General features: G+C 35.1%; 1 protein-coding gene across 2 annotated transcripts; it reads left to right on the plus strand.

Moving 5' to 3' along the window:
* The first annotated feature begins 1,563 nt into the window (after window positions 1–1,563).
* Window positions 1,564–12,028, plus strand: LOC113117736 (tyrosine-protein kinase SRK2-like). 2 transcript variants are annotated; one of them, XM_026286634.1, is made up of 14 exons: window positions 1,564–1,662; window positions 2,620–2,744; window positions 2,922–3,002; window positions 3,127–3,276; window positions 3,810–3,926; window positions 5,183–5,605; window positions 6,548–6,669; window positions 6,822–6,988; window positions 7,086–7,245; window positions 8,092–8,247; window positions 8,367–8,422; window positions 10,457–10,607; window positions 10,688–10,819; window positions 10,916–12,028. In XM_026286634.1, the coding sequence occupies exons 6-14, from the start codon at window positions 5,322–5,324 to the stop codon at window positions 11,107–11,109; spliced, it is 1,422 nt and encodes a 473-aa protein (XP_026142419.1). In that variant the 5' UTR covers window positions 1,564–1,662; window positions 2,620–2,744; window positions 2,922–3,002; window positions 3,127–3,276; window positions 3,810–3,926; window positions 5,183–5,321; the 3' UTR covers window positions 11,110–12,028. The 2 variants fall into 2 exon arrangements, with proteins under 2 accessions (XP_026142419.1, XP_026142420.1); XM_026286635.1 differs by having other exon boundaries at window positions 3,174–3,276.
* Window positions 12,029–12,137: the final 109 nt, after the last annotated feature.

Here is a 12,137-nt window from a genome sequence, read left to right on the forward strand (position 1 = left end):
TAACAATAATAATGAAGCCCACAACAAATAAAAACAAAGTCATACAAAAATATATCGTCCCCATTTTTCACTTCATAGTTTATGACAAGTGTGATTTTAATATTACTGTATTTTGACCATGCACTGAATCACTGAAAAAGGCACAAAAGCTGTCACTGATGGTACCTTTTCAAATATGTACATTTTTTTGCTACAAATATGAACATTTAAGGTACTAAAAGGCACCTTTTTAGGGTAAATGAGGTTCAAAAGGTGTACCTTTCGAAAGGCATTGAAACACTAACAGCTTTTGCACCTTTTTTGAGTGTACTGTAGGAATTTTCTGCAGTTTTTATTTGATTTCTTTCAGACGTATGTAGGTAACATTAACGCGAGCTCTTATCAAAGCCGTCTGCTGGTCTGTGAATGTGCTTCATGATGTTGTTCTGTGTCAAAGGCTCCATTTGTTGCTGGGAAACTTGATTTTTGTCTGAAGCACTTAGACGTCTTTCCTCTAGTGCTTCTGGGATTCATTCCTGTCCATATGGCAAGGTAGATCTACAGAATGCAAACAAAGCCTTTCTGCATAATAAAACTCTCATATTTTGATTTCAAGTGCCTAATAACATACTAACACTCTTGCCGTGCTGGCAGGAGTGTTCATTTCACTTTAAATATGTTGCAGAGAGGATGACTGCAGAGCGGAGGCATAAGAAAGCTCTCCTCCTGAATCCTGTTTTTGGAAGTATGAGACACTGCATTGACATAAACACATCTGTGCACGTGCAACACACCACCAACTGCTCTGAACCACCCTAGCAACCACTGGCAGGCACCCAGGTCACTCTATGATAATGGTTGCACAGGCATTCTATAGAAAATATTGAAATAAAATATCATAAGAAGCTCTGGTCATCAGCGGATCATCCCGAATAAAGGAAGCAATGCAACTGAAATCATTCTGGAAAATATTCTTCGGGCAGGACATGAAGCTGCATTTAGAGGAAAGATAACAACACCTGATTAAGTTTTAATTCCACTTGGTATTTTTTTTTTTCTAATCTAATCTGAGGTTTAACTGGTTTAATTGGTTGTAGTGTACCAACTATAAAATGTGCATATTACATACATTTCACATACACACATTTCTGTAGTGTTTTGTAACTGAATACTAAACCTACCTGAAAAACTGAAAGCAGTCTTTAACTTATTTCTATTACTGTCCTGTTGATATCTTAATTATAAAAATGGCAATGCAAATTCTCCAAAACCTTTTGGAAATTGCCACCATAAAAGCAGTTATTTTGATCACCAATAAATAAATAAATAACTGCTGATCATACCATAATAGAATATTGATTTACCATAATAGAATAAAATAGAATACAACTCTGACAACAGATTAAACCATAAAAGAATAGAATACGGCTTTGATTACTGATTGTTACGTCATAAATGTCCCTGTAGCTGTGCATGTGTTCTCTCGTCTTCACCTATCGAGCTCTTAGGCCGCCTCCCTTGACTGCTGATTGGCTCATGAAGCTGTCAGTCATCGTTAAGCAACGTGACGCCGACCTATCCGCTGTCAGTAAAGTTTCCACCTGCAGAATACGAGGAACGATGTCGTCGTGCGACTTCCATTGTGTAACATTTAGGTCACTCGATCTGTTTTAAACACCCCAGGTAAGAGGTGAACGTCACCCCTTGTATGTTTATTTTCTATTAGTTGAGATTACGGAAGTAAATTGCACGGACATTGGCGCTGAAGACTTTCTTTCTTTCTTTAGGCTTCACTAGCATCCTCTTTCTCTTTGATTGATTTGTTTGGTTTTTCTTTTTTTCTTTTCCCTGAGTTGTAAGCATGTGTACACATTGGTTGTCTTTTTAATGATTTATGTTCTTGTAAATATATTTTGTAGCTATATGGTTTAATGTTACTCCTTTTACCCCAGACCAGAAGAGGGTCGTAACACTGATCATAACAGAATAATGATATACCCGAATAGAATAGAACACTGATTTGACTGCTGATCATATAAAAATATGTTGATATACATATTAGAATAAAAAGAAACAGATTTATTGAGAAGTACGTTTGCCCATACAAAGAATAAATTCACAGATAAAAAAACAACAACATTTAAATAAACCACAAAACTATCTATTTTATAGTCTATCTATATCATAGTTCTCTATGATTAAATGTGTCCTTCAGAGGTATTTCTGCCTGGATCACAGCGAGTGAGATGGTTTATGAAACTACTATAAAACTACTACTTTTTAATTGTAATTATTTGATCAGATTTTGATGACATCAGAGGTTATATCAACAATGGTTTCAGCAAAACGAAAAACAAAGGGGGATCTATCATCTTTGGTGACATTCGTTTATCAACATAAAGTGACCATTCATAAATAAAAGATTTTAGCATCATTTACTCATTCTCATATTATTCCAAAGTAACCCTCTATGTTAAGTACTTTTGCATCTACCCCTATTCAATACCTTAATATATTTATTAGAATTTTTATTAACATCTATTAATATAACAGCTATTTTGAAGGCCAGAATGTGTAATTTTGTGGACACCATCTATTCTAGCCTGAGTCAGTATGATATGGTCCTGTTTCCGTTTACAGTTAATGGTGAGCAAACATGGACAAGTTGCACAAAACATGGTCCGTTCCTTAAGTCTCTCCTAAGATGACCTTAATGAGGTGAAGGACATCTAATTTGCATGCAACTGCTCATGACCCCCGCACCTGTGAGTAAAATTAGTAACCAGGATTTTTAGCAAAACTCTCACTTTGTTAATAAATTTCCTTTCCAGAACACGTCTTCTAAGCGCATAATGCTGCTTAAGTAATCAGATCATTTTTTGCATGGACTTTGCAGTTTAAAAGACAGCAAATAACTTATGTTTTACTATATATTGCTTCAGGAAAGAGTATACAACATGTTTGAAAACGTTCTGCACCTCACACAGCCTTTTTCCTCAGAGGACCTGAACTCATTTGTAATGGTAAGCCATTTTTCACATGAACTACTCCCGCAAGTACCAATTTAGTTGTACTGTAATATCTCTGTATATACACATGCTGTAAGAATAATAAAGTAAAGACTTCAAGGAGTCTTTTATTCAACAGAGGCAGCTCTGGGAGCTTTCAACTAAATGGTGTCTTAATGAAATCAGCAGAGGAGCTCATTTACCGAAGGGAAAAGTCTACGTGAACCGCACGATCGACCTCAGAGTATCTAACAGCAAGCAGAACAGGAGAGCCATCAACATTTTACAGGTATCATTATTCATATCATTTTTAATTCATACTATTGGAACCAATTAAACCCCAAGTTAGATTAGAACACAAAATGACAAACAATAACCTTCATGTACTGGTTTCGATGTCTTATAGGAAGTATATAACAAATATGATGCCCTAGCAACTATATAGCAAATACTACACTCTTAAAAATAAAGGTTCCAGAACATTTATTTATTTTTTTGTAGTAGACCAGAGAACCTTTCGGAACTTTGAAAGTTCTTAAAAGAACCATTGTTTAAATGTTTAAATGATCTGCAGTGGAAAAGCTCTATGGATGTAAAATGTTTGTAACAGGACCATAGATGCCAATTAAGAATTTGTATTTTTAGGAGAGTAGCATTATGGAAAAAGTTTTGCATGGGCAAACCACTCAAATATAGTGTTGAATTTTAGACAAATATTATTCATGGCTGTTTTTAACTCTGTTTTAAAAACGAATTATGTTTAAAAAAAACCCTGTGTGTGGTTTCCATATGGTGGGTTTATTTATATACCATCACTGTCAGCGGTTCACAGGATGCTCCGAAAGTGAGTGTGAAAGAGCTCTACTGAGAGCCATCTACATTACAGATGACCTGAGTGAAGACATGACGTCAGCTGATGCCGCAAACACACAGGATCCAGTAAGAACTCGCTTATTTATCTTGACCATCTGTGAAGTAGACGGAAGTACATTCAGTCAGGTTACCTAACACTTATTTTTAAAGGAACTTTTACACTAACAAAGATAACACATTAGTTTACATTATTTAATGCATTAACTACTATTAAAGAATAGTTAACCCAAAAATTAGCTGAAAATGTACTCACCCTTACACCATCCAAGATGTAGATGAGTTTGTTTCTTCACCAGATTTGGAGAAATGTAGCTTTCCATGACTTGCTCACCAATGGATGCTCTGCAGTGAATGGGTGCCGTCAGAATGAGAGTCCAAACAGCTGATAAAAACATCACGGTAATCCACACCACTCCAGTCCATCAGTGTCTTTTGAAGTGAAAAGCTGCATGTTTGTAAGAAACAAATCAATCAAGACATGTATTTTTATTTCAAATCGTTGCTTCCAGCTAAAATTAGAGTCCATATTATTGCTTTCACAAGTGAGATAGTCATCTGGTCTGAATCAGGAGAGAAATCTGCACAGATAAAGCACCGTTTACAAGTATAAATAGTCCAAAACAGCTCTAAACAAATATGTTATGTTTATTGATTTCAATGTGAGAGACAGCATCGAATGGATTTTTCACTGGAGGAAGCATCATTATGGATTATGGACCTTTAAAGCTAAAACGTCTCAATTATGTTTTCTGCATGCGTGTAGCTTTTCACTTCACAAGGCATTAAGTGATGGACTTCAATGGTGTGGATTATTGTGAAGTTTTAAACAGCTGTTCGGACTCTCATTCTGACGGCACCCATTGACTACAGAGCATCCATTGGTGAGCAAATAATGCAATGCTACATTTCTCCAAATGTGTTCCCGTGAATAAACACACTTATCTACATATTGCATTTCCTAAAGTTGTCAATTTTCAGCAAATGTTCATTTTTGGGTGAACTGTTATAAACTTTAATAAAAGCATTGCATTATTAGCAATGGATTGTCATCCTGTGATTCAAGATGCAGTGAACGCCTGCTTCAATTCAATTCAATTCCTCCAGGAATAAAAGCACTATGAACTAAATACACAATAACATAATGCAGTCTCACAATGAAGGGAATGAATTTTTTAGATAGTGCTTCAGGCTGTGTAGCTTGGCTTCTAATCAGTAACTACAAATTCTTGTTATACTCTGTATGCATCCTGTGGCCTTTGTTGTTGTTGAAATAAACCCAACTCTATGACATCAGAAGAATTCTTATCATTTTTTTTTCGCAGAAGACTTCCTTGACCTACTAACAGTATCTAGTAGGAACCTGTCTGGCTGCAGTGAGCTGGCAGTAAAGTGCGCTAGTCATGTCATTGTACCATCATTCTGCTGGAGTGCACACGGCGTGAGCAGATATGAGTGGTAAACATGGGAAATTCTGCATGCACCTGTAAACGCTGCTGTCCGTGTTGCCCACCGAAGAATGAAGAGCGCAAAAAAGTCTACAAGTCGATCTATGACTATCCCTCACGCACAATATGGGATCTAAATCTGACGAAAGGAGATATTCTGGAGGTGACGGGAGAGAATGAGCACTGGTTGTATGTGAGGAGACGCACAGCTAAGGCGAACGGATCTAAAGACTTTGTGGAGGAAAAAGGATATGTGCCTAAAGACTTCATCAAGCCGCTGGGTAGCGTAGAGGCCGAGCTGTAAGTCTTTGAGTTACTTTTAATCATTTGGAGCTTGTGCGAAAGCATAATATATAGCACAACCACGCGCTTAATGAATCTCTGCCCTGAATGAAAATCCTGTGTTTCCAGTTTCACAAGTTCTGGTGAAGTTTTGGTGAAGTTCCTATTGAGAATGATTAGAGAGATAGGGTTTGGATATTATTGGACGCTAAGATATATCAGGGTGAATCAGTGCAAGATATCCGAAAAAGCTAATTAATTAATACATAAACAATTTTAGAAACCATTACGTTTTTTCTAAGCTTGTTAAATAAAAAGTTAAATACTTTTAACATTTTTTATTTGTTGTGACATAATTTTCTTAACCATTAAGCATTTCCCCTCCATACATTAATAATCTTCCCATTCTGTCCAGACAAAAACATTTTAACAAATCAGTATTACAATGACTTATAATTACAATTATAATTAATACTTATTAAATTGAAACACACTGTGTGTGTGTGTGTGTGTGTGTGTGTGTGTGTGTGTGTGTGTGTGTGTGCAAGCAAAATGAATGTACTGTTTATTTTATTTTACTTTTTAATTTGTTACACTGAATAATGACCCAAACCTTATTTGTATTTTGTTTCTGAGATTAACCCATTTAATCGTTTACTTCATTTTTTTTAAATAATAAAATGAGCATAAATATGACAGTGAAGTACATTTACAATTATACTTTACTAATGTACAAATTTAAATTATAAATAAAAACATTATATAGTAAAAATATATTATTAAATTATATTTAATATTATGATATTAAATATACTATGTGAATTTATTATTATTTTTTTCCTCTGAGATTCACCCATTAAAATCATTTACTTTATTGTCCATTGAATCTGTCATAAAATGTACCACCACATACTATATTGGAAAAAAAATTAAATAAAAATAGTATCACCTGATTTTCAGATGGTATTTTGAGAGTGTTAAAGCATGTATAGAGGCCAAGAGATGTCTGCTGAGACCAGAGAACAAAGAGGGTGCATTTCTCATCTGGAAGTGTGAGGAGAATAATCAATATTACTTATCAGGTATGACAAGTGTGATTCTCACACACACACATATATTATCTCAAGCATCTGCCACTTTCATATAACTCTACTGAACCTGATATAAAATAAATCAAGTAACTATAAACCAACCTTAAATGAATAACATTTTCTACAAATGAATTCTTTTAAAGTGAGGAACGGACTTCATGCACGGCATTACAGGGTCAAGCAGGGAGAAAATGACAAGAACTTCTTCCTTGTTCATCACAAAATCTTCCAGAACTTGCCTGAGCTGATAAAGTTTTACTCTGAAAACGAGAGCGGACTCTGTGCGAAGCTTCAGGAACCCTGTGTGAAGGTCAGTGAAGAGTTACAACCCACAGATTAATGAATGTACAGCAGCATCCTATAAGGATTTGTCCAGCATAATTCCAGTCTGTCCATTACTCTTCCAGCTGGACCAGCCGGCTCCTCTGACTCTGTCATTTGAAACCAAATGGGAGGTAGACAGAAGCTCACTTAAAAAAATAAAGAAGGTGGGCAGCGGGGAGTTTGCCGAGGTTTGGCAGGGGCTCTGGAACAACACCACAGAGGTGGCCATCAAAGAGTTCAAAGGTAAATCCGGTTAAATCTGTGCTTCTCAGCTGGTTCTACATTTAATACTGAGTGGGACTCAAATGCAGAATAAATGCTTTAAATTAAAGGGATACTCCACCCCAAAATGAACATTTTGTCATTAATAACTTACCTCCATGTTGTTCCAAATCCGTAATCCTTTGGAACACAATTTAAGATATTTGGGATGAAAACCGGGATGCTTGTGACTGTGCCATAGACTGCCAAGTAAGTTACACTGTCAAGGTCCAAAAAATATGAAAGACATCATTAGAATAGTCATTTTGGGGTGGAGTATCCCTTTAAGAAGTGACTTTACTGGCGTTAACATTTTGCTATCATAAATATAGGGTTTGTTGTATTTTTATTATTTATATTAAGTATCCTTTTTTACCTAGTTATCATGATCCACAACACAAACCCATGATCCATTTTTAATTTGTGAGCCTATATTTGAAAATCACTAACTCAAAACATTTGAATATCTAAAAGTTTCAAAGATGCTTTGTTTTAGTTATGCATATTTTAAGGGAAAATGTAATTTTGTGTATATATATATATATATATATATATATATATATATATATATATATATATATATATATATATATATATATATATATATTCAAATATAGGCACACAAATTAAAAATGGATCATGTATGTATGTATGTAGTTTTGAGAACATTAGTAAAGAAGTTATATTAGCGTTACTGGAAGAATGTTTGTTTGTTTTTAACTGTTCTTAACCTTGCCAAAGTATTATTATCTAGGAATGTTCATCTCAAATTATTTTGCTTTTAAAACGATGTTAAATTAATCATATCTGTTCCACTTTACATTGCAGATGTCAACTATTCCAGTATCAAAACAGAGATTGATATCATGAAAGAGCTGCATCACGAGCGTCTGCTGAAGCTCTACGCTGTGTGTACCAATAGTCAACCCATGTGTTTAGTCACAGAGCTCATGAAAAATGGCAGTTTAAAGAAATTTCTCATCAGTAAGTGAATTAATATGAACTTGCATGCAACAAAAAACAATTTAGATAGCTATAATCTTAACTGACAAATTGCTTTGACAGAAAAGTGCTGTTTAAGAAATAAGTTTGTTCTTCTTCAGACCACAAACAGAAGCAAGACCTGGAGTTTTCAATCATGATGGATTTTGCAGTGCAGGTAACTTGATTTCTTTGTGAGTAATTCAGCTGTCTGGAATGTGATCACCCTTTCCTTAAAAACAATTAAACATGAAACTTCCATAATCAATAATACTCCCATAATAATAATAATTAAATCAGTGGGGGAAACTGCAGGGCAGGATTTTTACCATTCTGATGGTGTAAAGTGTCTTTATATGAATGACCTCTTTTGTTAAAAAAACAAGAGTGACTGGAAAAGTATTTTACAGAAAATTTCAAAGCAATGCATACATTGATTTCTCTGAAAAGGCTCATTTTATTGCTATAGTTTAAACGGCCTGACACAGCAACATTGACATTAATGTTAGAGGGACAGGTGGTGTGCTTATTATTTTTGCAATTCCATTCGGCGCTGCTGTCATGCAAGATCAGCTGCTTCTCGATATTCAAATTGATGCTTCCTCATTTCCTCGCTCCACCGTCCTCCAGCCCGTGACCTGGAAATCGATCATCTTGAAGGACATATCAATGCTCCAAATGCACTTGAAGCAGTGAGGAACAAGAGGAGGAAACCCTTTATGTGGTGTTAAAACACCTTACAGATGCATAAAACTCCTCATTCACATCCGGCACAACAGTTAGGTTTATATGCTTTTAAAATAAAGATTTTATATGCTTAAAGCAGTGCATCTTGCATTGTTGACACTGATTTAGAGATCAGTGTCCAATCAAAAAACTATTTCAGTGAATACTAATCCAAGGCCCTACATTTGTGAGGAATCTATTTATTTAGAAGGCCCCCAATGGTCTTTTTAAACCATTAAAATGATTTAAATGAATTTAGGATTTATTGGAAAAAAAATAGCAATAGAATAAGAATTTCTTGTAATCAATTTAAATGTTTGGAAATAATACATAGGCCTACACACCAGAGCTGGGTGAGATGCAGTAACTTAAAAACCTATTATGGCTAAGGAAAGGTTAATATTTTGGTTTTGGGAGTCCCCAACAACAGGCTGACATGCATGCAAGGTCAAAAAACACTTTCAATTGTCTTATAATATGCATTTATTTTTACCTTACTTGCTCAGTTACTTCCAAACGATTCACTCAACAATTCATTTTTCCAATGAATTACGTGATGCTAATCTGGTCTCATTTTCATTTCGTCATGTCTGTAATGCCTTATAAAGCAGTTTTTGTGAGTGCAGTGCTGCTTTGTTTACAGTTTAACTGGGAAAACTGCTATTTTGTTGCTCCAAAAGCAGCACCTAGTGGCAGAGAATAAATTTGCATTTTCATTCAGACAAACTCGAAAAGACCAACAACTGCTAATGTTTCATGTTGACGTCAACGTGAAACAGCTTGGGATTCATTTTAAAAACTTGACTCTTATCTTTTGAGAGACAATAACTTTATACATGGTGCACTATTAGATTTCAAATTTTGCAGGATGTTTTCATTCTTTTAGAGCTCTATTACACACTGCAAGAAAGGTCATTTTCAAAAATCCATAATTTGGCACTTTCAAAACCCCAAAGGTAAATTTTAAAGGAGCCCGAGGTGAATTACACTTTTTAGTTTTGACGTCATAGTTCCCCCACTCTATTATTTTAATTCTGTAAATGACATCCCATGTTTTGATTTAAAAATTGTGAAATTTGTACAAAATTGAGTAGTTTGTTTCACTTCATACCACTGTTGGTCGTTTAACATTATTATCTTAAAACATGTCAAATGTTTACCATTTAGTTACTTACATCTTACCTTGCACTCTTTGACTTTTAAAAACTGGATCAGTAAAGCCCTGCCTCTTTGATTTGATTGGCCATCTCAATCATTTTGACATTAGCTATGTTTACATCCGCCTATTTTTATGCGCATATTTTTAGAAAATTGCATTTAAAAAAATTGCAAATGTTTAATGTGATATTTCAGTTAATCTTTGGATGGAAACATAGTTATTGACTAGCGCTGTTAGACCGCTGAGGCAGAAATGCTTAAAATACAACATTTTCCACTCTAGATGTTATTGCCCTTTGCTAAACTAAATTTCATGCTGTTTTTTTAGATTACAGAAGGAATGATGTACATTGAGAATAAGATAGTTCACCGTGATCTGAGAGCAGAGAACATTCTGCTTACTGACATGCAATGCTGCAAAATAGCCGATTTTGGACTCGCTGAAATCAATCTGCCTGGAAGCCACAGAATTTCATCAGGTGAGATATTTGATATGTTCGTTCAAGCATGCACGACACACAAACACATAAAGTGCATAACCGTGCACATCTGTCTGCAGATATAAAGGTCCCTGTGAAATGGATGGCCCCTGAAATATTTGAGAACAAGGCTTACACAAGCAAGAGCGACGTCTGGTCTTTCGGCATCCTTTTAACTGAAATCGTGACATATGGAGATGACCCATACCCTGGTAAACACATGATTTCACCACCCTATACATGACACATGTGGGTATAGGAGTGCATTTCAACCAACTCTGGTGCATTTTCTTCTTCCACAAACTCAGGTATGGACAAAAAAACATGCGTTCAGTCCATTCAGAGAGGAGAGCGGATGGAGAGACCGGCCGGCTGTCCCGAAGCACTCTATGAAATTATGCTGCTGTGCTGGAGGTCAAACCCTGAGGAGAGACCAACATTTACAGAGCTACGGGGGAAGCTGATGGCTCTCATAAATGAGCCTGATTCTGAACTGGAGTAGATACTGTAGAAATGAGAGCGCTGGGACACTTTTGAGCTTAGATTATACATATCCAACACATATACAATCAATTATAATTTACAGAGGTAACAGGTCATATCTACTGAAATTAATGCAATATGGGTGATTCTCATGAAAATGCAAAAACTGATTAAAATTATTATTTCATGGTAATATGCCTTTATAAAATTTAGAGCAGCATATAGATCCTAAAAATATATCGAAAATTATATAATGCAATAATGAGAATTTGGAGCTAAAATACTTTATTGTCATGGCTTTAAAAGAGGCTTCATTTTCTTAAGGCCAAATGTAAAAATAAATGCACACATTTTGATTTTGCCGTTACATGTGAGGTTTCATGAGATTCATCCATATGCAAACTGTGGCATAAATCTCTCTAATCATATGGAGGACTATTACTAGTATTTCTAATCAGTATTACTAATGGTGATTATGAAGTTTCTTAGTTTCCAAAATATTCCCTGCAGGAAATATTCCACTGTTGACTGACATTTTTGTGATCAAAGCTGCTGAACTAAAAAAAATGCTGGATGTCTTGACCCCAATGTAGAAACACCGTCACGTGAACTTTCGACATTTGGGGATAGCAAAGTCTTTGCAAATTAATGTTCAATTTTTAACTTTTTATGTGAACTGCTGTAAGAGCACGCATCTTCGTGACCTGTTCAAGAACATAGTTGTAATTATGTAAATCTGGATTGCTGGTACTACTGTAAGTGCACTTTTTAAGGCAGGTTTGCTTCTTCCTTCTGAAAATGACTGAGGACTTTTACGTTACTAAAATGATTTAACAGCCCTAAACACTTGTCTTAGTTTGTAAATAATTTGAATTCTTTCATATTTTTGAAAGAACTCTCTTATGCTCACCAAGGCTACATTTATTAGATTAAAAATACAGTAATATGTGAAATATTTTTACAATTTAGGAGAACAATTTTGAGTTTTAATATATTCTAAACTGTAATTTATTCCTGTGATCAAAGCTGAATTTTCAGCATCATTAC

The sequence above is a fragment of the Carassius auratus genome, chromosome 17 (assembly GCF_003368295.1).
Source record: "Carassius auratus strain Wakin chromosome 17, ASM336829v1, whole genome shotgun sequence".
Lineage (NCBI taxonomy): Eukaryota > Metazoa > Chordata > Actinopteri > Cypriniformes > Cyprinidae > Carassius > Carassius auratus.

Coding starts and splice junctions, on each gene's coding strand:
- LOC113117736 (XM_026286634.1), top strand. CDS start 5,322: ATGGGAAATTCTGCATGCACCTGTAAACGCTGCTGTCCGTGTTGCCCA. Junction 7,246..8,091: donor GGCCATCAAAGAGTTCAAAG/GTAAATCCGGTT, acceptor TTTACATTGCAG/ATGTCAACTATTCCAGTATC. Junction 8,248..8,366: donor TTTAAAGAAATTTCTCATCA/GTAAGTGAATTA, acceptor GTTCTTCTTCAG/ACCACAAACAGAAGCAAGAC.